The sequence below is a fragment of the Dendrobates tinctorius genome, unplaced genomic scaffold (assembly GCF_039654945.1).
Source record: "Dendrobates tinctorius isolate UK_male_01 unplaced genomic scaffold, ASM3965494v1 ptg000460l, whole genome shotgun sequence".
NCBI lineage: Eukaryota > Metazoa > Chordata > Amphibia > Anura > Dendrobatidae > Dendrobates > Dendrobates tinctorius.
The window spans coordinates 445,818-473,008 of NW_027362122.1; the positions used below are offsets into that span (position 1 = coordinate 445,818).

Consider the following 27,191-nt stretch of genomic DNA (forward strand, 5'->3'; position numbering starts at 1 on the left):
TTTAATTATAAGTATGCACTGCTACACTACAACCGTGTCCATAGCCCCGCCCCCTTATGACCAAAGCCCTGCCACACCTCCATCCCCGCCCTGCCGGGCCATGGAAGAATGGTCTTGCTTGAAACCGGTCCCTGGTGCAAAAAAGGTTGGGGACCACTGCTCTAAAGGATATCGCCCCTAGGGGCTTTTTCCTTTAATTGTTGTTCCATCTGTTCGATCCATAGATACATGGACCTAGCGACTGAAGTGGCGGCTATGTTTGCTTTCATCACCGCCTCTGAGGCCTCCCAAGCCCTCTTCAAGAGCACGTCGGCCTTTTTGTCCATGGGTTCTTTGAGACTGGAAGAGTCCTCAAAGGGAATTGAGGTCTTCCTTGACACCTTAGCCATCTGGTAATCGATTTTAGGCACCTCATTCCAAGTGTTGATGTCTTCCGGGTTAAATGGAAGTCGCAGTTTAAAGTCTCGCGGCACAATCAGTCTTTTCTCGGCGTCCTCCCATTCTTCCAGGATCATCACCCGGATATGGTCATTGACTGGGAAGACCTGACGGACCTTGGCTCTTAGCCCCCCCGAACATCGCGTCCTGGATGGATTGCTCCTTCGGGGCTTCCTCGATCTGCATCGTACTCCTCACTGCCCTGAGGAGCTCGTCCGTATTCTCTGATGTGAAGAGGTACTTTTTCCCCGTCTCCAGGGGTTCAGAGGTGATCTCGCCTTCTTCCTCCGAGTCCGTACCCCGTATCTCCTCCTCTGAAGACTGGTCGGACTCCCATCTTGGTCTTTTGGATTGGGACCGGTCGGCCGACTGCGTGGGTAGCCATGCAGAGACGGAGGCCTGGACCTCCTCTCTGACCACTGTGCGCATCTCCGTGAGGAACATGGCCTGCTCTCCTCTGATGATCCGCAGGGTACAGTCCTTGCATAAGGGTTTCTTCCATGTGCTCGGCAGCTTGCTGGCACAGATGGGGCATTTGGGCTTGTTTGATCCCCTAGATGCTGCTGCCACCGGGGTCGGCGCCGACTTGTCCTAACAAAGAACAGGAGACCGTTTTACTAACAGCTCCTGTCTTTGAACTCACAGCCCACCCTGCCTCCTACTCACGGACGCTGGGTCTGGCTCGCTCCTGCGTCCGTGTTCTCCGTCCATGATGTCCGCTGAAGGTGACCAGTCTGTACCGCTCTGTACCACTGCCCCCGCTCTTATCCTACCTTATCTTGCGCTGGAAACGCTTCTCCCGTCCATGACGCTTCCTTCTGACGACGCAGGCCCAAACCGGAAGGGGAGCGCTACATCGTCCCGGAGCGATGCTCCACGGGACCACAGGCGGGAAACCCCCCTTAGGGGGGTGCCGCGCGCACCGTCCGACCAGAGGAGTTGGCGGTTGGGACCCCGAACCTCCTGGCCCCGGTAAGTTCTGCTGCTCTCCTGCCGCCGCCGCTGCGGCGCTCTCGTGCCTGTCCTTACAGGGACAGGAAAAACACTGGAGTGTGGTGTGGGAGGGGACCTTTTAACCTCTCGTGTATTTCCTGTCCCTGTAAGGATGAAAGGTCAACCCCATGGTGCTGTCAGGATAGGAAGTCCTGGAAATAATGATTTATTATCATACCGCCAAACAAAAAGTGCAATAACGCGCGATCAAAAAGATGCATATAAATATGCATGGTAGCGCTAAAAACGACATCTTGTCCCGCAAAAAACGAGCCGCCACACAGCATCATCAGAGAAAAAGTAAAAAAAGTTATAGCTCGCAGAATAAAGCGATGCAAAAATAATTATTTTTTATATAAAATTGTTTTTATTGCATAAAAGTGCCAAAACATAAAAAAAATTACATAAATGACGTATCGCTGTAACCGTACTGACCCGAAGAATAAAACCGCTTTATCAATTTTACCGCACGCGGAACGGTATAAACGCACCCCCCAAAAGAAATTCATGAAACGCTGGTTTTTGTTCATTCTGCTCCCAAAAATCAGAATAAAAAGCGATCAAAAGATGTGACGTGCCCAAACATGTTACCAATAAAAGCATCAACTCGTCCCGCAAAAAAGACCTCACTTGACTCGGTGGGTCAAAATATGGAAAAATTACAGCTCTCAATATGTGGTGATGCAAAAACTATTTTCACAATAAAAAGCGTCTTTTAGCGTATGACAGCTGCCAAATATAAAAACCCGCTATAAATAGTAAATCAAACCCCCCATTATCACCCCCTTAGTTAGGGGAAAAATAATAAAATTAAAAGAAAATGTATTCATTTCCATTTTCCCATTAGGGTAAGGACTAGGGCTAGGGGTGTGTTGGGGTTAGGGTTGGAGTTAGAATTGGGGGGTTTCCACTGTTTGAGCACATCAGGTGCTCTCCAAACGCAACATGGCGTCTGATCTCAATTCCAGCCAATTCTGCGTTGAAAAAGTCAAATGGTGCTCCTTGCCTTCCAAGCTCTGCCATGCGCCTAAACAGTGTTTTACCCCCACATATTGGGTATCAGACTACTCAGGAGAAATTGCAAAACAAAGTTTGGGGTCCTATTTCTCCTGTTGCCCTAAGGAAAATAAAAAATTGGGGGCAAAAATATCATTCTTGTGGGAAAAACTTCTGTGAAGCCCTTGGGGGTTCAAAGTGCTCACCACACATCTAGATAAGTTCCTTCGGGGGTCTAGTTTCCATAATGTTGTCATTTGTGGGGTGTTTCCACTGTTTAGGTACATCAGGGGCTCTCCAAAGGCAACATGACACCCGCAGACCATTCCATCAAAGTCTGCATTCCAAAACGTCACTACTTCCCTTCCGAGTCCCCACGTGGGCCCATACAGTAGTTTTCTCCCACATATGGGGTATCAGGGTACTCAGGACAAATTGTACAACAACTTTTGGGGTCCATTTTCTCCTGGTACCCTTGGGAAAATAAAAAAAATGGGGACTAAATGATCATGTTTGTGGAAAAAATACGATTTTTTTTACATTTTCACGCCCGGGCGTTATAAACTTCTGTGAAGCACTGGGGGAGTTCAAAGTGCACATCTATATAAGTTCCTTAGGGGGTCTAGTTTCCAAAATGGGGTCACTTGTGGGGGGATTCCACTGTTTAGGTACATCAGGAGCTTTCCAAACGCGACATGGTGTCCGATCTCAATTCCAGCAAAAAAAGTCAAATGGCGCTGCTTCCCTTCTGAGCTCTGCCATGAGCCCAAATAGTGGTTTACCCCCACATATGGGGTATCAGCATACTCAAGACAAATTGCACAATAACTTTTAGGGTCCTGTTAACCTTGGGAAAGTAAGAATTGAGGGTGAAAAGATCATTTTTGTGGAAAAAAATATGATTTTATAATTGTACGGCTGTACGTTATAAACTTCTGTGAAGCCCTTGGGGGTTCAAAGTTCTCACCACATATCTAGATAAGTTCCTTGGGAGGTCTAGTTTCCAATATGGGGTCACTCTTTAGGTACATCAGGGCCTCTCCAAACGTGACATGGCGTCCGATCTGAATTCCAGCCAATTTTGTATTGAAAAAGTCAAACGGCGCTCCTTCCCTTCTGAGCTCTGCCATGCGCCAAAACAGTGGTTCCCCCCACATATCAGGTATCAGCGTACTCAGGACAAATTGCACAATAACTTTTCCCATCCATTTTCTCCTTTTACCCTTGATAAAATAAAAAAATTGAACCTGAATTATTTTTTTTGTGAAAAAAAGTTAAATGTTCATTTTTTTTTTAAATATTCAAAAAATTCCTGTGAAGCACCTGAAGGGTTAATAAACTTATTGAATGTGGTTTTGAGCACCTTGAGGGGTGCAGTTTTTAGAATGGTGTAACTTTTGGGTATTTTCTATCATATAGACCACTCAAAGTGGCTTCAAATGTGATGTGGTCCGTAAAAATAAAATGGTGTTATAAAAATGAGAAATTGCTATTCAACTTTTAACCCTTATAACTTCCTAACAAAAAAAAATTTTGGTTCCAAAATTGTGCTGATGTAAAGTAAACATGTGGGAAATGTTACTAAGGCTGGTTTCACATTTGCGCTTTATGGCGCAGCGACGGCCTGCGCACGGCCGCCCTGCCAGGTCCCTGCCCGCCCCATCCGGTCATCGCCGCCTACTAGCGCACATGGACGCTTGCGATCTGCGCACCCTATCTTTAGCATAGGGTGCGCAGATCGTGCGCTAGCAGGATTTTGCCGTGCGCTGCGCACTTTTGAAGGTGCGCCAGTGTGCACCGAACGCAGCATGTTGCATTTCGGCACGCACTGCGCACCTTCAAAAGTGCGCAGCGCACGGCAAAATCCTGCTAGCGCACGATCTGCGCACCCTATGCTAAAGATAGGGTGCGCAGATCGCACGCGTCCATGTGCGCTAGTAGGCGGCGATGACCGGATGGGAAGGGCAAGGAGCCGGCAGGGGGCGGGGCTTAGCGGCGGCCGTGCGCAGGCCATAAAGCGCAAATGTGAAACCGGCCTTATTAAGTTTTTTGTGTGCCGTATCTCTGTGATTTAAGGGCATAAAAATTCAAAGTTGGAAAATTGAGACATTTTCAAAATTTTCACCAAATTTCCGTTTTTTTCACAAATAAACATAAGTTATATGAATGAAATTTTACCACTAACATGAAGTACAATATGTCACGAGAAAACAATGTCAGAATCACCAAGATCCATGGAAGCGTTTCAGAGTTATTACCTCATAAATGGACAGTGGTCAGAATTGTAAAAATTGGCCCGGTCATGAACGTGCAAACCACCCTTGGGGGTGAAGGGGTTAAATAGTCCATATAGCCCTGCGGGTCTGCCCGCTCAGGTTAGAGTCTTTATGTCACGTATACCTGTCCTGTGTGACACGACCCGCAGGTCGGTAACTGAAACAAGAAGACAAAAGGGGAACACCAGGGAAACAGTTACAACGGTGGGCCCTACAATAGGGAACGGGGACGTGGAGACCTTCTGCACTCTCCTGAGGCAGTGTCCCTGAACACTCCTAACATTCCCTATACAGGCTCTTCACCTGTCGCCGAGCAGGAAATCTGAATCCCTCACTATCCCTGCACCTATCCCTTGCTAGGGACCTGGATAGTGCGGACACTGGTCCCACCGCTGCACTAATACACATGAAGGAAAAAGGGGAAAACACCAAAACACTTATCTTTCTCTGCTGCAGTCACCAGGCAGCAGAGTGCAGCACCAGATCAGCTTTCAGCAGTGGCTCGACACCTCAGAGCCAGCTGCTACCTTCACCATCTATCTCTGCTGCAGACACTGGGCAGGCAGAGTTCAGCACCAGTTTCAGCAGTGGCTCGACACCTCAGAGCCAGCTGTTACTTCACCAGGTTTCAGCATTGGCTCAACACCTCAGAGCCAGCTGCTCTCTTCACCATTGTTGGAATCCAAAAAGGACCTTCTATAACCAACACCTGCTGATACACCATGTGACCTTATATAGTCAAGGGAGTGGTCACATCAGCAGGGAAACCAACAGACATGCAACAACACCTATGGCAAAAACCCATATATTAAGCTCCCAGGCCTGAAAGGAAAAAAAAAAAAAAAAAAAAAAGGTTTAAATGAGGGAATCCCGAATCTGACACAGATCCAAGAATTGGACTGTGACACTTTACCAATATACATGGGAGGCCTCCACCAGGGCTGTGGAATCCGAGTCGGAGCCAATTTTGGTGGAGTCGGTATAAAATGGACAGTATTTCAATGCAGTTTGTGGGGAATATTTTTATCATAAGAATTTGGGAAAGTTATAAAATATCCTATAAATGTCTGTCCTATTCCTGATCTAAGGTGTAGACTTTTAGATGAATCTGTGCTGCAGTTTATGTTAATGATAAGTAGTGAAGCTCCTCGTCTACAAATAAGGGGAAAAATAACAAACACACAGGGAAGGAAAGCATACATTCATCTCAGAACTTCTGGAGTGAACAGGAAAGCAGGATTAAGGAAGGTAAATATTTCTTAAAGCTTATCTAAACTTTCAATAAACTGTTCTCTAGCCTTAAAATAATTAGGTCAGATTTGAGGTCATCAATGGAGGAAGATCTGATGGAGGCGATACTATTTCTCAGAACAAATTCATAGACTACACAAAAGTTCAGTACGTTTTTGTTGAAAGTTGTCTTTTCCACTTACTGCATAGTGTATAATAAATTGTAAATATGCAAAAGTTTTTTGTTCTAAAGTTGTATTGCAATAAAAATATTTTATGGTCTATCTAAATGGCTTGATTATTGGATCATAATAGTGATTAAAAGCCTGATGTCAACATTTTACTACAGTAATTTATCACTTAAACATGAGCCATGAATGAGGGAGTCGGAGTTGTGGAGTAGGAGTCCGTGACATGGAAATTGAGGAGTCAGAGGTTTACCGACTCCTCAGCCCTGTCTCCACACCTCCAGCCACAGACACTGAATGAAAGACTCGGCCTCCATTTTATCTGCCAAACCACGCCCCTGGGGTTAGGATATGTGAGCAGTCATTCTCATTCATCTCTTATGACCGCTAGTAAAACATAGCCCCGGAAAGGCCCAAATAACTATAGGTGCTGGAGCATACTTCCAAGATGACATCACCGCAGCCAACAGCCGTGATGACACATCAAGGCCTCAAGGACTTGTCCAGCGGCCATCTTACAATGCTAAAAAAAAAAAAAAAAAAAAAAAAGTCAGAAACAAATACTGTACCTTCTTTGGTAATGCTCGTATTTCAAGGCACCATGTCAGCAGGTACTGCAAAGAACACTTTTCTTGAATATAATCAGTTATGAATGCCCCTATGAAAAAAAAAAACATTGTCAAATTATTTTGTTTGCTAACTAGTATTTCATGACCATTATGAATCTTAGCTCGCAACTACAAATTGTTGAAAACTAGTCATTCAGTTTCCAAATCAGAATCATCGGTAGCCAAATTAAAAATATGCAACCATATTACAGTGCTGCTAATTATTATTGGCAACCCATCATTTTTTTCATAGAAGGTACAATATCTTCTAAAATAGATGGAAATGTACCAAAGTTATATCCTCAGGAATTAGTGGTCCAAAGTAATACAATAAAAAAAACATTTTTTTTTAACTTACATGTTGCAGAAATATTATAGAATCGTAGAGTTGGAAGAGACCTCCTGGGCCATCTGGTCCAACCCTCTGCTCAAAGCAGGATTCGCTAAATCATCCCAGACAGATGTCTGTCCAGCCTCTGCTTGAAGACTTCTATTGAAGGAGAACTCACCACCTCTCGTGGCAGCCTGTTCCACTCATTGATCACTCTGTCAAAAAGTTTTTTCTAATATCTACTCTGTGTCTCCTCCCATTCAGTTTCATTTCATTGCTTCTAGTCTTTCCTTGTGCAAATGAGAATAAAGTTGATCCTTCTACAATGTGACAGCCCTTGAGATATTTGTAGACAGCTATTAAGTCTCCTCTCAGTCTTCCCTTCTACAAGCTAAACATTCCCAAATCCTGCAACCTTTCCTCATAAGACAGGGTTTGCAGACCAGTCACCATTCTGGTCGCTCTTTTCTGAACTTGCTCCAATTTGTTGGTCTTTTTTAAAATGTGGCACCCAAAACTGGACACAGTATTCCAGATGAGGTCTGACCAAAGAGGAGTAGAGGGCAATAATGTCTTCACGTGATCTAGACTGTATGCTTCTGTTTATACATCCTAGAATTGCATTTGCCTTTTTTGCTTCATCACACTGTTGACTCATATTCAGTCTGTGATCAATTAGTATACCCAAGTCTTTTTCACATGTGCTGTTGCTTAGCCCTATTCCTCCCATTTTGTGTATGCTTTTTTCATTTTTATTGCCAAGATGTAGTACTTTGCATTTTTCCCTGTTAAAAACCATTCTGTTAGTTGCTGCCCACTTCTCCAGTTTATTTATATCTTTTTGAATCCTCTCTCTTCTCTAGTATTAGCTATCCCTCCTAGCTTTGTGTCATCAGCAAATTTAATCAGTTTACCCTCAATTCCTTCATCTAAATTGTTGATAAAGATGTTGAACAACACAGGGCCCAGGACAGAGCCCTGTGGTACCCCACTTGAGACATTCTTCCAAATGGATGTGCAGCCATTTATGACCACTCTTTGGGTCCGATCACTAAGCCAGTTATGAATCCACCTAACAGTTGCCTTGTCCATTCCATACTTAACCATTTTTTTCAATAAGGATATTGCATAGACAATATTTCTAAAGGAGATACTTTTACTCATCCTCGTTCAGGTCACCGTTTCCCTATTAAAGGTTTTTTCACATGTGATTCCTCATATGTTGCATACCTCATCAAATGTCCATGCGGCCTCGGAGACCACCCAACATATCCAACATGCTGCGGAATGGTCTGAGGATTTTTCCGCCCGGATTTGGCAGAATCTGCACGTAAATCTACAGGTCAAAAGACCTGCTGTTGATCTGCGGATTAGGCTGCTGTTTCACACCTCTATAATGGAGAAGGTGTGAAACCGCTGCAGATTCCGCACAAAGAATTGACATGCTGCGGATTTGAACCCGCAGAAAAATCCGCAGCATGTGCACAGCGTTTTTTGTTATGCATTGATTATAATGTAACATAGTAACATAGTTAGTAAGGCCGAAAAAATACATTTTTCCATCCAGTTCAGCCTATAAAATTCTGTCAGAATAAATCCCCAGATCTACATCCTTCTAAAGAACCTAACAATAACTGTAAGATACAATATTGTTACGCTCCAGGAACTCGACTGAGTTCGCCATCACCACCTCCTCAGGCAGGGAATTCCAGATTCTCACTGCCCTAACAGTAAAGAATCCTCTTCTATGTTGGTGGAAAAACCTTTTCTCCTCCAGATGCAGAGAATGCCCCCTTGTGACCGTCACCTTCCTTGGTATAAACAGATCCTCAGAGAGATATTTGTATTGTCCCCTTATATACTTATACATGGTTATTAGATCGCCCCTCAGTCGTCTTTTTTCTAGACTAAATAATCCTAATTTTGCTAATCTCTCTGAGTATTGTAGTTCCCCCATCCCCTTTACTAATTTTGTTGCCCTCCTTTGTACCAGCTCTAGTTCCATTATACCCTTCCTGAGCACCGGTGCCCAAAACTGTACACAGTACTCCATGTGCGGTCTAAACAGAGATTTGTACAGAGGCAGTATAATGCTCTCATTATGTGCATCCAGACCTCTTTTAATGCACCCCATGATCCTGTTTGCCTTGGCAGCCGCTGCCTGGCACTGGCTGCTCCAGGTAAGTTTATCATTAACTAGGATCCCCAAGTCCTTCTCCATGTCAGATTTACCCAGTGGTTTACCGTTCAGTGTGTAATGGTGATATTGATTCCTTCTTCCCATGTGTATAACCTTACATTTATTATTGTTAAACTGCATCTGCCACCTTTCGGCCCAAGTTCCCAACTTATCCAGATCCATCTGGTAGCAGATTATTATCTTCTCTTGTATTGACTGCTTTACATAGTTTTGTATTATCTGCAAATATCGATATTTTACTGTGCAAACCTTCTACCAGATCATTAATAAATATGTTGAAGAGAATAGGTCCCAACACCGACCCCTGCGGTACCCCACTGGTCACAGCGACCCAGTTAGAGAATATACCATTTATAACCACCCTCTGCTTTCTATCACTAAGCCAGTTACTTACCCATTTACACACATTTTCCCCCAGACCCAGCATTCTCATTTTGTGTACCAACCTCTTGTGTGGTACGTTATCAAAAGCTTTGGAAAAATCAAGATATACCACATCCAATGACTCACCTTGGTCCAGTCTATAGCTTATCTCTTCATAAAAACTGATTAGATTGGTTTGACAGGAGCGATTCCTCATAAACCCATGCTGACATGGCGTTAAACAGTTATTCTCATTGAGATCATCCAGAATAACATCCCTCAGAAACCCTTCAAATATTTTACCAACAATAGAGGTTAGACTTACTGGCCTATAATTTCCAGTTTCACTTTTAGAGCCCTTTTTGAATATTGGTACCACATTTGCTATGCGCCAGTCCTATGGAATAGACCCCGTCGCTATAGAGTCTCTAATTATAAGAAATATGGTTTGTCTATTACTCATGGGTGTATACCATCCAGACCCAGAGATTTATCTATTTTAATCTTATTTTGCTGGTTTTGCACCTCTTCTTGGGTTAGATTGGTGACCCTTAATATAGGGTTTTCTTTGTCTCTCAGCATTTCACCTAGCATTTTATTTTCCACCGTGAATACCGTGGAGAAGAAGGTGTTTAATATATTAGCTTTTTCCTCATCATCTACAACCATACTTTCCTCACAATTTTTTAATGGGCCTACACTTTCACTTTTGATTCTTTTACTATTGATATAGTTGAAGAACAGATTGGGATTAGTTTTACTCTCCTTAGCAATGTGCTTCTCTGTTTCCTTTTTGGCAGCTTTAATTATTTTTTTTAGACAAAGAATTTTTCTCCTTATAGTTTTTTAGAGCTTCAACGGTGCCATCCTACTTTAGTAGTTTAAATGCTTTCTTTTTACTGTTAATGGCCCCTCTTACTTTTTTGTTTAGCCACATTGGGTTTTTCCTATTTCATGTCCTTTTATTCCCACAAGGTATAAACCGCTTACAGTGCCTATTAAGGATGTTCTTAAACATTTCCCATTTATTTTATGTATTCTTATTTCTGAGAACATTGTCCCAGTCAACCAGATTAAGGGCATCTCTAAGCTGGTCAAACTTTGCCTTCCTAAAGTTCAGTGTTTTTGTGACTCCCTGACATGTCCCCCTAGCGAAAGACAAGTGAAACTGTACAATATTGTGGTCGCTATTTCCTAGATGCCCAACAACCTGCAGATTTGTTATTCTGTCAGGTCTGTTAGATAGTATTAGGTCTAAAAGTGCTGCTCCTCTGGTTGGATTCTGCACCAATTGTGAAAGATAATTATTCTTGGCTATTAGCAGAAACCTGGTGCCTTTATGGGTTTCGCAGGTCTCGGTTTCCCAGTTAATATCCAGGTAGTTAAAGTCCCCCATAACAAGGGCCTCACTATGGGTTGCAGCTTCATCTATCTGCCTTAGTAGTAAACTTTCCATAATTTCTGTTATATTTGGGGGTTTGTAACAGACCCCAAAGAGAATTTTGTTACTATTTTTCCCTCCATGTATTTCGACCCATATGGAGTCGACATCCTCATTCCCTTCGCTAATATCTTCCCTTAAAGTGGACTTTAGACAAGATTTTACATAAAGACAAACCCCTCCTCCACTCGGATTTTTATGATCCTTTCTAAACAGACTGTAACCCTGTAAGTTAACTGCCCAGTCATAGCTTTCATCTAACCATGTCTCCGTTATTCCCACTATGTCATAGTTACCTGTAGATATTTCTGCTTCTAGTTCTTCCATTTTGTTTGTCAGGCTTCTGGCATTTGCGAGCATGCATTTTAAAGAATTTTGCTTTGTTGCAATCTCCACCCTGTTGATTGTTTTAGAAATTTTCTTACCTCCCTTCTGAGTATGTTGTCTTGGATCTTCTTTGCCACACCTCATATCATTCATCAGTATAATATCTGGTTACATGTTTGTGTCTAACGCTTCCCCTCTTCTTCTAGTTTAACGCTCTCCTGATGAGTGTAGCGAGTCTTCTGGCAAATGTGTGTTTCCCAGGTTTGTTGAGGTGTAGTCCGTCTTTGGTGAGGAGTCCATCGTACAGGTAATTCACACCGTGGTCCAGGAATCCGAATCCTTGTTGTCTGCACCATCGTCTCAGCGAGTTGTTCGCATCAAGGATCCTGTTCCATCTCCTGGTGCCATGTCTGTCTACTGGAAGGATAGAAGAAAAAAACTACCTGTGCATCCAGTTCCTTTACTTTCTTCCCCAACTCTTCAAAGTCCTTGCAGATTGTTGGTAGGTCCTTCCTTGCCGTATCATTGGTACAAACATATATCAGAAGAAATGGGTGGACGTCCTTGAAACTGATGAGCTTTGGTATCCTATCGGTCACATCCTTGATCTTCGCACCTGGGAGGCTGCATATTTCTCTTGCGGTTATATCCGGTCTGCAGATGGCTGCTTCTGTGCCTCTCAGTAGTGAGTCACCCACGACTACCACTCTTCTTCGCTTCTTGGCTGTACTTTTTGTTGTCACTTCTGGGTATTGTTGTGTGCCCTTTTATTCTTTGCTTGCTGGTAGTGCCTCATCCTTAGGTGTACCATCGTCATCCTCCGCAAGGCCTTGGTATCAGTTTGTCAGTTGTGTTGCTGGTGATGTCTCTATGGTCTTCTTGCTTCTTTTGGTCACATGCTTCCACTCGTCTGCTTTTGGAGGTTCTCTGACACTTTTTTCACCTTTTGTGACCAGTAGAGATGCTTCTGTTCTGTCTAGGAAGTCTTCATTTTCTTTGATGAGTTTCAAAGTTGCAATTCTTTTTTCCAGACCACGCACCTTTTCGTCTAAAAGGGCCACTAATCTACACTTCTGGCAGGTGAAGTTGGATTCTTCTTCTGGTCGATCTGTGAACATGTAGCACATGTTGCAGCTCACCATGTAGGTTGTCACATCTGCCAAGATGCTCTTAGATCCTGCTGACATGCTGCATGTCTTCCTTCTTGTATAATCTACTCAATCTGGCAAGCTTTCTTGCAATAATGTCCAAGAGGCAAAAATTTGGCAATGCTTTCCAAGCAGCTGGTCCCGGCTGTATCCAGCGATCCTCTTGCTTAGGGAGACTCTTCGCTTTTCCCAAAAGGCACCTGGAATATGAAAATTATCTCCCTCAAGTTTCAATCCCTGGTTCGGCGATGCTTTCTAAGCAGCTGGTCCCGGCTGTATCCAGCGATCCACTTGATTAGGGAGACTCTTCGCTTTTCCCAGAAGGTACCTGGAATATGCAAATTATCTTCCTCAAGCTTCAATTCCTGGTTCGGCGATGCTTTCCAAGCAGCTGGTCCCGGCTGTTTCCAACGATCCTCTTGCTTAGGGTGACTCTTCGCTTTTCCCAGAAGGCACCTGGAATATGCAAATTATCTTCCTCAATCTTCAATCCCTGGTTCCAGTACAGTACTGGTACAGTAATGGTACTGTACAACGCAGCAGAAACTGCTGCGGATCCGCAGGGCCAAATCCGCTGCGGATCCGCAGCAGAATCCGCAGCGTGTGCACATACCGTTAGATGTTGACGGACTTTGCTACCGATCCCATTTTATTTCCATGGGACATTCCATAGCACAGTTAAAATATCAAGTGATAGATCACATTCCACCGCATAGACGGGAAGGGGACATAATTAAGACTTTAAAACTACGTGAAGCTTTCTGGATTCACAAATTACAAACCCTTACACCATTAGGGTTGAATCATGAATATGAAGTACAATATTAACTCTATTGATTCATCTTAGTTTGTCATGTGAGAAACTGAGATTGACTCTCTTTAACAAATAGATGCTATTATTTACATGTTTTTTTCTATGTACTACTACAAGTACTACTACCGGTATTGTTGTTCAATGTATGTATAGAGCAGACATGTCTTGTATTGGAACTAATTTTCTTTTACTTTTCCCCTTCATAGATATCACACTAGACACTTCACAAGGTATATGGTCTTGCGTGTTTTACCTATACACTTAGTCTAGTTTGCACATATTGCACTAACATACAGTACTAACCTAGATATCCATGTTGGTTTTTGCATAGAAGTATATATGTATATATACATGTTTACTTAAGGGTCATTAGGCTATTAACATAAATTGCTGCTTTTTAAAGCTCCGCTTTTATTATTCTCGCTTCCTGTCCAATTACTTGTTGGCTAACCATATTAATTTTTTTCTTTCAGTCAGAGGACCTATGCGTTTTCTTATAGCATCATCACTAGGATACTAGTATCCATTGTCTGGCCATTTTTAACATCCAGTCATTATAATGTTGCCATCCACGCATTACCGTCCTAGGCTCTATGTGCGCATGCGTGCTGTGACAATAAGGATTTTGACATGTCTTCAGATGTTTCCGGTTACCATCAGAGACACACATCCTCTGTCCTTCAGCTCACCGTGGATGTACAGGCGTTCGGGTGTCTCCAGCAATCTTCGGTGACACGCATGCATCGTTTGCTTTAGATAATTTCCGTACACTGGAAGCGCTCAGCTATCCTGATACGGGAAACACGTTTTCTAACCTGCCTCTTAACAAATAAAGACTGGGGCAATTCATATAGGGCACCACTGCCAACAGGCATGATGTGGTGACCCAGTTTCCTCACAGGTAATTAGTCAACATTATACCAGAGACTTTCTAGCCTTTGTATGTCTTGGCCTCTATTCCATTGGCACTGATTGTATTATATCTTTTAACCCTATGCGTACTACTGTGTCTACATTTAATCATCTTTTTTGAACCATTCTCATTTAATTGTTTTTTGTTTCTGTATATGGGTTACATTTGTTATCTATTTCTGCTCTCTATTATACCAACTCATAGTTGCGCTTAATTTCAATATTACCCGTTTCTGTAAGAGTCTTGTGAAATTATATTATATTATGTTCATTATGTTCATGAGGAGACACATTTTCTTGCACAGTACTACTGCTTTAGAAGTTTATTTTTCCACTATTTATGTAATATAACTGTAATTAATTTATGTACGTCATATATTAACATTTTGTCTTTCCACATGTTTTCATACAGATTTGTGCTTGAAAAAGGCTTAATTAGCCGAAATGTTGCTGGAATTATCTGTATCCAGATGGGTCGTATTTTTCTTTCCTTTTATTGTTTTTCTTTCTGCTGGAATTCATTGTACCCATAAGGGTTGTATTTTTCTTGGTTTTTTTTTGCCTCTGATCTTGCAAACGACAAATAAATTTTGAGTGCCGAAGTTAATGAATATTTTGTGGATTACCTTTCTTCAGAGTGCCAACTATCTTACATTACAGTGAGCACCCCATAGTCATTGACATACTCTGATTTAATGATTCCTGTGACGCGGTCAAGGCCTCCAGTACCAGACATAGTAAAGCAACCCCATAGCATTATGGATCTTCTACCATGCTTAATTGTTGGTAGGGTGTTCATTTCTTCATTGTGCTGTCTGTAAACAAAATGTTGCATTGCATTTCCAAAGAGCTCTATTTTTGTTTCATCTATCCACTAGTGATGAGTGAGTGTGCTCGTTACTGGAGTTTTCCGAGCATGCTCGGTGGTTCTCCATGTATCTTGGGCGTGCTCGTAAATTATGTCTGAGTCCCTGCAGCTGCATGATTTGCGGCTAATAGATAGCCTGAATACATGCAGGGATTGCCTGTTTGTTATGGAATCCCCACATGCATTCAGGCTGTCCAGCAACCGCAAATCATACAGCTATGGGGACTCACACATAATTTACAAGCACGCCCAAGATACTCGGAGAACACCCGAGCATGCTCAGAAAACTCGAGTAACGAGCACTCTCACTCAATACTACTGTCCACAGAATATTTTCTCAGATGGATTGTTGTTTGTCAAGGTACTCTTTGGCAAAGATCAGTCGTTCCTTTTTATGTCTTTTCTTCGGCAATGCTTTCTTCATTAGCCTTCACCCATAAAGCTCTGCTTGGTTTAGTGCAGAGTGTATGCTACTTGTTGAAACCATGACCCAAACTGTTCAAGGATGGCCTTCATGTCCTTGGATGTTCGACGTGGTGTTTTTTTTTTACACCATACGCACCAACCTTCGATGACCTCTCTTGTCTACTTTCCTTTCTCCCATGTCCAGGGAGGTTCTTGACGGCTACATTTTTGGCAAACTTCTTAACATTGTGCACTACTGAAACTGGGACACCAAGTTCTTTGGAGATTGCCTTATTCGATTTGGAAGTCTTGTGTTTGCGACTAATAGTAGTTCTGATGTCCTCAGTCAGCTCCTTTGTCTACACCATTGTGACCAAGGAACAGTGCCTACCATGCAGCTTTTTAAAACACTGAAGTCATCATTCATTGGTTAATTTATGTCACATGGGTATCGACAATTACAGGTGATTCTCATTTGTAATTTACCACAAGCAAGTCAAAATGTGTTTCCATACTGATTTAATGTAAAGGGTGCCAATACCTGGGCCTCAGCAAGTTTTAGGTTTTTCTATTTTTCCCTCCCATATTTTTTTGCTTTAATTTATTGCTTATCATTTGCTATTTTGTATTTAACACGCGTGCTCTATACAAAAAAATCTGTTTCAATCAATTCATTATTTTCAGGAGATATTCCACATTATGTACTTAAACTTCATGGATGCAAATAACGATAAACAGGACTGTATATAAGAGGGAATTATGAGAAACCTGTAAATTCCAGTTCTTAATATTGGCAGTAAATCGTTTTATAAAATATTGCCAATATCTTATTTTAGTGTAATCAATGATGACTCTGCTTATTGTCAACTATGACATTTTTTATGGTTGATTTTGGTAAAATGGGTTTGTATGACTTATCACAAGTCTCAACATCTGTGAAGCACAGTACAGGACAACTTGCCCATGGATCTCCTGACCCAATTTCAACAGCCTCATAGGCTTAGCCGGGAAAAGGTATTTTGGCACCCTAGGCAGCTGAAGCCCCTTCCCACAAGTAAAGGAATGGGTCAGAGACAAAGTCAAAAGGATCATTATCTCACACTATACCCCTCCACATCAGATAGCAAGTAACAAGCATTGATAACTAAGTCTACTAAAATTGTTAGTTTTCACCCAAAAATACCAGCAAGCAGGGCGCAGAAGGGCAAATGCCCCCATGGCCGGTCTCTCTGCAACAATTGTGGGCCGCTCGTCCATCTGCTGCGTCTCTGCATTGCTGACACATCCACACTGCAAGCTGTGTGAGTGAGTCTCCTGAACTCACCAGCACGCCTGCTGTGTCTTTACTGGAGAGAAGATGGAGAGAAGAAGTCAGCAGGCAAAGGCAAGATGTCAGGGACTGATCCAGACCCTGAGTGTCTTGTGTGCAAGCTGACATGAGTTATTGCTGAAGCTTGATAAAGTCGCACTGTCAGTGGTTCCAACATCACCAGATCATTTTCAGAGCATCTGCAGACAGTGTATACATAATCATACAATAACCGCTCCAGAGCATTGCTACAGCACATCATGCATTATATATCAAATATAGTGCTATAATTATAATATGTGATGTTCTGAAGATAGGTCCACGTGTAATCCGTAAGGGTGTTTTCACACTGTGTTCTGGCACCTGTTCGTTGGTCCCATCGGGCTTATGTCTGAACAACCAGCAAAATGCAATTTGGGTATATGCGCCAGTGGGACATTATGACTATAATAGTGCTAACAGAGCAAATATGTGTGTCATTTTTGGGTGTGTAAATTTTTACCTTTATAACTTCCTAACAAAAAAATTATGCTTAAAAAATTGTGCTGATGTAAAATAGACATGTGGGAAATGTTTTTTTTATTAACTACTAGTTGAAGAGCTCGGCGTTGCCCAGCTGAGTGTAGCATCCCGCCCACTCTGTATAGCCACATTCACTATAATATCCCACATCATCCCGTCAGCCAGAACTACCGGACTACTACCCCTAATATCCCACATCATCTCGTCAGCGCCAACAAACGACTACCCCTAATATCCCACATCATCCTGTCAGCCAGAGCCACCGGACTACTACCCCTTATATCCCACATCATCTCGTCAGCCAGAGCCACTGGACTACTACCCCTAATACACCACATCATCTCATCAGCCAGAGCCACCAGACTACTACCCCTAATATCCAACATCATCCCATCAGCCAGAGCCACAGAACTACTACCCCTAATATCCCACATCATCCCGTCAGCCTGGGGTCAGAACCAGAGCGCTGAGTGGAACTGTCCTAATTTCCATACAGGGGATCCCTTTAAGAGAGGCCTGGCGTCAGAACCAGAGCGCTGACTAGATTTGTCATGACTTCCATATCAATGATCCCTTTAATAGAAAACTGGGGTGAGAATCAAAGTGCTGAGGGATTTACCCTAACTTCCATACTGGAGATCCCTTTAAGAGAGGCCTGGGGTCAGTACTAAAGTGCAGAGTGGATTTGGCCTCACTTCCATACAGGGGATCCCTTTAAGAGGGGCCTGGGGTGAGAATCAGAGAACAGAGTGGATTTACCCTCACTTCCACACCAAAGATCCCTTTTAGAGAGATTGGGGTCAGAACCAGAGCGCTGAGTGGAACTGCCCTAACTTCCATACCGGGGGATCCCTTTAAGAGAGTCGGGGATCAGAACCAAAGTGCTGGATGGATTTGCCCTGACTTCCATACCAATGATCCCTTTAATAGAAGCCTGGGGTCAGAATCAGAGCGCTGAGGGATTTTCCCTAACTTTCATACCGGAGATCCCTTTAAGAGGGAAGATGTGCTTATGGGATGGAGGATGTGTGATGGGTATATGGGCAGGGAGGGGGATTCATTTCTGTTATGTGCTCTCTGCTCCTTTCTGGGGGGCAGACAATGACTGGGAGCTTATGTTCCCAGGGATCCTAGATATCTCCCACCCGGTCACTGTCTGCTGAGGTGTTGTCGTTGAGTCAGAAAACTGTTGCTCCTAGCAACAAATCACAGCTCAGCTTCTTTTAAACAGCTCTGGTGAAATGAAAGAAGCTTCGAGATTGGTTGGTAATAGCAACACACATACATACATTCAATTGTATATACTGTATCTAATATATATATATATATATATATATATATATATATATATATATAGATAGATAGATATACACACACACATATATACACTGCTGAAAAACGGAAACACAAATACCACATCCTAGATATCTCTGAATGAAATATTAAAGCTGCAAATTTTTATTCATTGGATAGTGGAATGTGTTCCGAACAATAAAACAAAACAATTATCAATGTAAATCAAAATGAATATCCCATGGAGGTCTGGATTTGGAATGATACTCAAAATCAAAGTGGAATATCAAATTACAGGCTGATCCAACTTCAGTGGAAATGCCTCAAGGAAAAGATGCTCAGTAGTGTGTGTGGCCTCCACGTGCATGTATGACCTCCCTACAATGCCTGGGCCTGCTCCTGATGAGGCGGCGTATGGTCTCCTGAGGGATCTCATCCCAGCCCTGGACTAAAGCATCCGCCAACTCCTGAACAGTCTGTGGTGCAACGTGAAGTTGGTGGATGGAGCGAGACATGATGTCCCAGATGTGTTCAATCAGACTCAGGTCTGGGGAATGGGCGGGCCAGTCCATAGCTTCAATGCCTTCATCTTGCAGGAACTGCTGACACACTCCAGCCACATGAGGTCTGGCATTGTCCTGCATTAGGAGGAACCCAGGGCCAACCACACCAGCATATGGTCTCACAAGGAGTCTGAGGATCTCATCTCGGTACCTAATGGCAGTCAGGCTACCTCTGGTGAGCACATGGAGGGCTGTGCGGCCCTCCAAAGAAATGCCACCCCACACCATTACTGACTCACTGCCAAAGTGGTCATGCTGATGGATGTTGCAGGCAGCAGATCGCTCTCCACAGTGTCTCCAGACTCTGTCATGTTTCTCACATGTGATCAGTGTGAACCTGTTTTCATCTTTGAAGAGCACAGGGCGCCAGTGGTGATTTTGCCAATCCTGGTGTTCTGTTGCTAACGCCAAGCATCCTGCACGGTGTTGGGCTGTGAGCACAACCCCCATCTGTGGACGTCGAGCACTTAGACCAGCCTCATGGAGTCGGTTTGTTCAGACACATACACATTTGTGGCCTGCTGGAGGTCATTTTGTGGGACTCTGGCAGTGCTCCTCCTGATCCTCCTTGCACAAAGGCTGAGGTAGCGGTCCTGCTGCGGGGTTGCTGCCCTCCTCCACATCTCCTGGTGTACTCGCCCGTCTCCTGGTAGCGCCTCCAGCCTCTGGACACTACGCTGACAGACACAGCAAACCTTCTTGCCACAGCTCGCATTGATGTGCCATCCTGGATGAGCTGCACTACCTTAGCCACTTGTGTGGGTTGTAGAGTCCATCTCATGCTACCACAAGTGTGAAAGCACAAACATTCAAAAGTGACCAAAACATCAGCCAGAAAGCATTGGTACTGAGATGTGGACTGTGGTTCCCACCTGCAGAACCCCTCCTTTATTGAGGGTGTCTTGATAATTGCCAATAATTCCCATCTGTTGTCTATTCCATTTGCACAACAGCATGTGAAATTGATTGTCAATCAGTGTTGCTTCCTAAGTGGACAGTTTGATTTCACAGAAGTTTGAGTTATATTCTGCTAAGTGTTCCCTTTAATTTTTTGAGATTATATATATATATGTATATATATATATATATATATATATATATATATATATATACACACAGAGAGAGAGAGAGAGAGAAAGCTGGACTCAGAGACAGCACAGAGGCACTAATCATAGCGGCACAAGAGCAAGCACTAGGTACAAGATCCATAGAAGCAGGAATCTACTACCACACAAGACAAGACCTAAGATGCAGGCTATGCAAAGAAACCTCAGAAACGGTCCAACACATAGTGGCAGGATGCAAAATGCAAGCAGGAACAGCGTAACCTGAATGCCACAACCAAGTAGCGGGAATTGTATACAGGAACATCTGTGCAGTACCGTATATACTAGAGTATAAGCCGACCCGAGTATAAGCCGACCCCCCTAATTTTGCCACAAAAAACTGGGAAAACTTATTGACTCGAGTATAAGCCTAGGGTGGGAAATGCTCCATAGATTATTCCCCCATATGCTGCCCTCATAAGAAGCTCCATAGATTATTCCCCCATATACTGCCCCCATAAGAAGCTCCATAGATTGTTCCCCCATATGCTGCCCCCATTAGAAGCTCCATATTGTTCCCCCAGATACTGCCCCCATTAGAAGCTCCATATACTGCCCCCATTAGAAGCTCCATATTGTTCCCCCATATGCTGCCCCCATTAGAAGCTCCATATTGTGCCCCCATATACTGCCCCCATTAGAAGCTCCATATTGTTCCCCCATATACTGCCCCCATTAGAAGCTCCATATACTGCCCCCATTAGAAGCTCCATATTGTTCCCCCATATACTGCCCCCATTAGAAGCTCCATATTATTCCCCCATATGCTGCCCCCATAAGAAGCTCCTTAGATTATGCCCCCATGTGCTGCTGCTGCTGCTGCATGTAAAAATAAAAAAAATGACATACTCACCTCTCCGTCGCTGGGTGTCAGATACTCACCTGTCCTGCGTCCATGGCTGCTCACCGCTATCTGCCACGTCATCGGTCAGTGACGTTCAGACTGCAGGGGGCGCGGCGCGCACTAATCACGTCACCGCGCCCTCTGCTGTCTGAAGTCACTGACCGATGACAGACAGCAGCAAGCAGCCATGGACGCAGGACAGGTGAGTATCGCTATACTTACCCGTCCTGACGCTGTGTCTTGAGCCCCCAGTTTCTCCGCGCTCTCTCTTCCTGCCTTCAGCGGTCACGTGGTGCCGCTCATTAAAACTCATGAATATGCGCATATTCATGAGTTTTAATGAGCGGCACCACGTGACCGCTGAAGGCAGGAAGAGAGAGCACGGGGAGAAGCTGGGGGCTCAAGACACAGCGTCAGGACGGGTAAGTATGACCTGACACCCCCGCCCCCCTCCCCCTCTGACCCCCGGTGTATATGACTCGAATATAAGCCGAGAGGGGGACTTTCAGCCCAAAAAAACGGGCTGAAAATCTCGGCTTATATTCGAGTATATACGGTATATGGGCTACACCCCCCTAAGTCCAGGTGGGAGACCCCAGAAAAAGTGGTGGAAAATGAAAAGGCTAAAATCCTGTGGGACTTCAAGATCCGGACAGAAGCTAACCAACCAGACATTGTCATAGTAGACAAGGATCAGAAGACAGCAATGCTAATAGATGTAGCAGTGCCAAGTGACAACATCAGAAAGAAGAAACATGAGATGCTGGAGAAATAACAGGGCCTCAAAGGAGATCTGGAGAAGATGTGGAAGGTGAAGGCAACAGTGATTCCAGTGATGATTGGAGCACTTGGAGCAGTGACCCCTAAGTTGGAAGAATGGCTACAACAGATCCCAGGAGCAATATCTGAGCTTTCTGTCCAGAAAAGCGCTATACTGGGAAAAACTAAGATCCTGCGCAGAACCCTCAAACTCCCAGGCCTCTGGTAGAGGACCCGAGAATGAGAAAGGACAACAAAGACCACCTCCATTGAAGGGTGTTAAGGAAGTTGTTTTGCTTTTTTTTAAATATATATATATATATTTATATATATATATATATATATATATATTTACACATATTCAATGGTGTACTGCCAATGGCAGCAGGCCATGCCACTGTTATAGAGCCCCGAGGGGTGAGGGGGCCCTCTGGAGCTGGACCACAATGGCTGTGGCTATGAGACAGCCCCAGGGTCCAGATGCTCTGGGGGCCCCTGCAAGGGCAGCTAATAATGAGGGCAATCTGGTCTCTTTATCCGGCCCCAAGACTCCGGGGGGCCCCTGGCCAGATAACCCTCATGTGCGGCGGGCAGGGAGAGATCGCTGCAGCTCCGCTGCCTACAAGAGAAAATGGCAGTGGAACTGCAGAGATCCATACTGCTTCCTGCCCACACTTCCTATCTTACACAGCAGTCAGCAACACAGCTGGATGACAGCCGCTGTGCCAGTGAGAGGAAGCTGCCGGTGACGGTGATGCTGTGGGAGACCGTGCAGAGGTGAGAGGTGCCGTCTGCTGTGCGTGTGTGTACGTACGTGTGTTTGTGTAGAGATGAGTGGTGGTAGTGTGTGCATGTGCATGCATAGCGCTGTGGGGGAACGTGCAGAGAGGTGAATGGTGCTGTGTGTGTAGGTGGAGAGGGCAATGATTGGGTGGATGGGGGAGGAGGAAATGATGGAGGTGGTGGAATGGTTAATGACTGTGGTGGGGGGGAAGGCAATGATGGAGGTGGTGAAAAGGACAATGATGGCGGTCGAAAGGGCAATAATGGGGTGTTGGGGGAAAAGGCAATGATGGTAGTGGTGGAAAGAGCAATGATTGGAATGTGGGGGAGGAGGAAATGATGGAGTTGGTGGAATGGGTAATCAAGAGGTGTTGGGTGAGAAAGCAATGATGGAGGTGGTGGAATGGGCAATGATGGGGTGGTAGAGAAAAAGGCAATGATGGTGGTGGTGGCAAGAGCAATGATGGGAATGTGGGGGAGGAGAAAATGATAGTGGTGGTGGAGAGGTCAATGATGGGAATGTGGGGGAGAAAGCAATGATGGAGGTGGTGGAAAGGACAATGATGGGGTGTTGGTTGAGAAGCAATGATGGAGGTGGTGGAATGGGCAATGATGGGGTGGTCGGGAAAAGGCAATGATGGTGGTGGTGGAAAGGACAATAATGGGGGTGCTGGGGGACGATGAAATGATGGTGGTGGTGGAATGGGCAATGATGGTGGTAGTGGAAAGGACAATGATGGTGGAAAGGGCAATAAAGGGGGTGCTGGGAGAGAAGGCAATAATGGGGTAGGGGAGAGGATAATGATGGGATGCAGGGGGAGGAGGACAATGAGGGGTGTGAGGGATTGGGAAGGAAGGGGGATTTATAATGAATTTAGGAACAGGGGGATATTACATAGTTAGGTCCATATATAAGAGTAAGTAAGAGTATATAACATGTATGTATGTATGTAAGTATATATAAGTATATAAGAGTAAGTAAGAGTAAGTCCATATATAAGAGTATTCGATCCCACACATTGAAAATTTCATCCGATCCCTCTCACCCGGGACACTCCTCATTCCAACTACTCCCTTCAGGACGTCGCTTCAGAGTCCCCAAATGCAGCACCAACCGCCATATGAACAGCTTCTATCCACTCTCTGTTCAACAATTAAATCGTCATGTGTAGACTATATACTGTATCTGTCTTGTTAGATGTTACTTGTTGTATCTGTTGTTATATATTATGTTGCCTCTTTGCCACAAAGAATTCCTTGTATATATGTAATATGTACTTGGCGATAATAATAATAAATTTGATTGATATATTTGGACAGAGACAACATTTTTCTAATTTTGGTTCTAGACATTACCACAATGAATTTTAAACAAAACAATTCAGATGCAGTTGAAGTTCAGACTTTCAGCTTTCATTGTAGGGTATCCACATTAAAATTGGATGAAGGGTTTAGGAGTTTCAGTTCCTTAACATGTGCCACCCTGTTTTTAAAGGGACCAAAAGTAATTGGACAATTGACTCCAATGCTATTTCATGGATAAGTGTAGGCAATCCCTTCGTTATGTCATTCTCAATTAAGCAGATAAAAGGCCTGGAATTGATTTGAGCTGTGGTGCTTGCATTTGGAAGGTTTTGCTGTGAAAGAAACATGCGGTCAAAGGAGCTCTACATGCAGGTGAAACAAGCCATCCTTAAGCTGCAAAAAACAGAAAAAAACCATCCGAGAAATTGCTACAACTTTAGGAGTGGCAAAATCTACAGTTTGGTACATCCAAGGTCTGAACTTCAACTGCATCTGAATTGTTTTGTTTAAAATTCATTGTGGTAATGTCTAGAACCAAAATTAGAAAAAGGTTGTCTCTGTCCAAATATATATGGACCTAACTGTAGCATCCTATCTAGTTATATATGGTGCCATCCCTTATTATAAAGCTTCCTCTGCTGTTAAGTTCAGTGCTGTCTCTTACATAGTGTATTCGTTATTTTTGTTATTCACAGCGCTCTCTTTTATTACATAGTCCGCTCACTTGTTAGATATAAAATGACTGCTGATGGAGGAGCCGGTGACCAGACTACCAGTCCATCATCTCTTCCATTAGAAAAGAAGCTTTCCCATGCTCCATCAGCCATCATTGCATATCTAACAAGAGATGACAGTATGTAATAAACAGGGCTCTATATATGAAAATATGTAAGGGACGTTGCTGTACATAGCAAGAGAGGGCACTGTATAAGGGCCAGCAATATACATAATAAAGGAGACTATGTAATATATGCATGTGTGTGGAGAGATATATATATATATATATATAAAACTGAGTGTATGTATGTGTGTGTGTGTGTGTGTGTGTGTGTGTATCAAGAAACACCAACTCCACATAGCAACCAATCACTAAGCATCTTTCATTTCACCAGAGCTGTTTAAAATATGAAAGCTGAGCTTTGATTGGTTGCTATGAGCAACAGTTTTCCTTGTAGACAGTTGTGGTGACTGAGGCCTATTCTTATCATTTCTATGGTGTTATCGTCCTTCTGTAAAGCTGGAAATAGCACAATTTATTAACGTGCAGACTCAGATCACCATCTGACACAGACTGCAGGGGGGAGCTCAGTAGCACACAGGATAGGATTAGACACACGGCCCAGCAGACAGTAACACACAGGATAAGATTAGATACACAGCTCAGCAGACAGTAACACACAGGATAGGAATAGATAAATGGCTCAGCAGACAGTATCACACAGGATAGGATTAGATACACAGCTCAGCAGACAGTATCACACAGGATAGGATTAGATACACGGCTCAGCAGACAGCATCACACAGGATAGGATTAGATACACGGCTCAGCAGACTGTACCACACAGGATAGGATTAGACACACGGCTCAGCAGAAGTATCACTCAATAGGATTAGATACACAGCTCAGCAGACAGTATCACACAGGATAGGATTCGATACACAGCTCAGCAGACAGTATCACACAGGATATTATACTGTATGAAAAGCTGTTGGAGAAAATAGAGCAAAATAGGGTCTTATTAGAGATACAGGTGCCCAATACATTATGACTGCACTCACCATACGTAGCTGTAATAAAGCATAAAAAAGATTTGCTGCAGCAGATCCATGGTTCCAACAGGACCGGCAGTTAAATATCAAGGATGGGAGAAAGCGTGGTTACTGTTTTGTGCTGCTGAATCACTTTATATAGAGGAACAATTCAAATATCAGCACCAAAATGGACACCTGATGAGCAGTGTCAAAGTTCATGTTGTATGTCCATGTTGGGGTCAGTAGAGATGTTATCTGGTGCAAGGTGTTACAGCATATGGATTTTGCCAGGCCCTGTGCCTTTGGATCATCTAACCTTCTCAGCAGTCAGTATCACACAGGATAGGATTATATACACATCTTTGTCATTTGCAATGTCCATTAACAAGGCTCAGGGACAGTCCTTGAAAGTAGTAGGGATCGATTTGCAATCTCTATGTTTTTCTCATGGTCAACTTTACGTGGCCTGTTCAAGAGTTGGAACTGACAAAAATCTGTTCATCTTTGCACCGAAAGGAAAAACCAAAAATGTTGTTTATCAAAAGGCTGTTGAATGAATTGAAAATAAAACACTATCAATATTTAGGTAATCATTTAGTTAATTTGTGTTGCAAATCTGTAGTGTTGAATATATGATGTGAAATGCTTTTATGTGCAATATAATCACTATAATTTGTTATAACTAACCACAGTAGGTTACTATGCCCGGGCAACGCTGGGCTCTTCAGCTATATATATAGATAGATAGATAGATAGATAGATAGCTTTGCCGCCATAAAAGGAGGGGGCCCAGACACATTTTTCGCCCAGGGGTCCCAAGCTGTCAGCGTCCGCCCCTGGACTGTGCTGTACCATGTGCCTTTAATTAAATGTGCACGACGTTGTCACTCTGTACCTGGCTCCTCCTAACTCCTCCGTTCTAGTCCCGCACTGCTCCCAGCTGAACTCTCTGGATTTGCATAAGAACGCCAAGCCTCCTGTCTGACGTAGCTTTCCAGCCAGAGAGAGCAGTGTATGCCGGGCCCGGCCGAAAGTAGTTGCACATGTGAGGGCGGCTACCGGCTGTTGGAGGCGGAGCGTGTGGATCTGAGGCCGCGTGGAAACGCAAGAAGGTTGAGCTGAGCCTGGCGGTGAATTTTTTTTTTTTTTTTGGGGGGGGGGGGGCATTCAGACTTTTGCCATCTGACCCCATGATTTCTATGTAGGCCCCTGTATGTATGTATATATATATATATATATATATATATATATATATATATATATAAAATATATTGTAGGGATTCACTCTAGTAGGTAATGGCAGGGCTGCAGTAACGAGGCAACACACAGGCTTACAGTCCAATTTCAGTGGTTTAATGTCACGTTGCAAACAGCAGGTTAACAGTAAGTAAGAAAAAACAAATATACTCCAGCTTGG

At 43.6% G+C, this 27,191-nt stretch overlaps 1 protein-coding gene across 3 annotated transcripts in view; it reads right to left on the reverse strand.

The window, feature by feature from the left end:
• Positions 1 to 27,191, reverse strand: part of MTRR (5-methyltetrahydrofolate-homocysteine methyltransferase reductase) — a 700,332-nt gene that overhangs the window by 415,365 nt on the left and 257,776 nt on the right. For all 3 annotated transcript variants that reach the window (XM_073564571.1, XM_073564570.1, XM_073564569.1), the window contains exon 8: positions 6,691 to 6,779. In XM_073564571.1, coding sequence (XP_073420672.1) covers positions 6,691 to 6,779 — 89 coding nt within the window. The remainder of the gene's footprint in view (positions 1 to 6,690; positions 6,780 to 27,191) is intronic.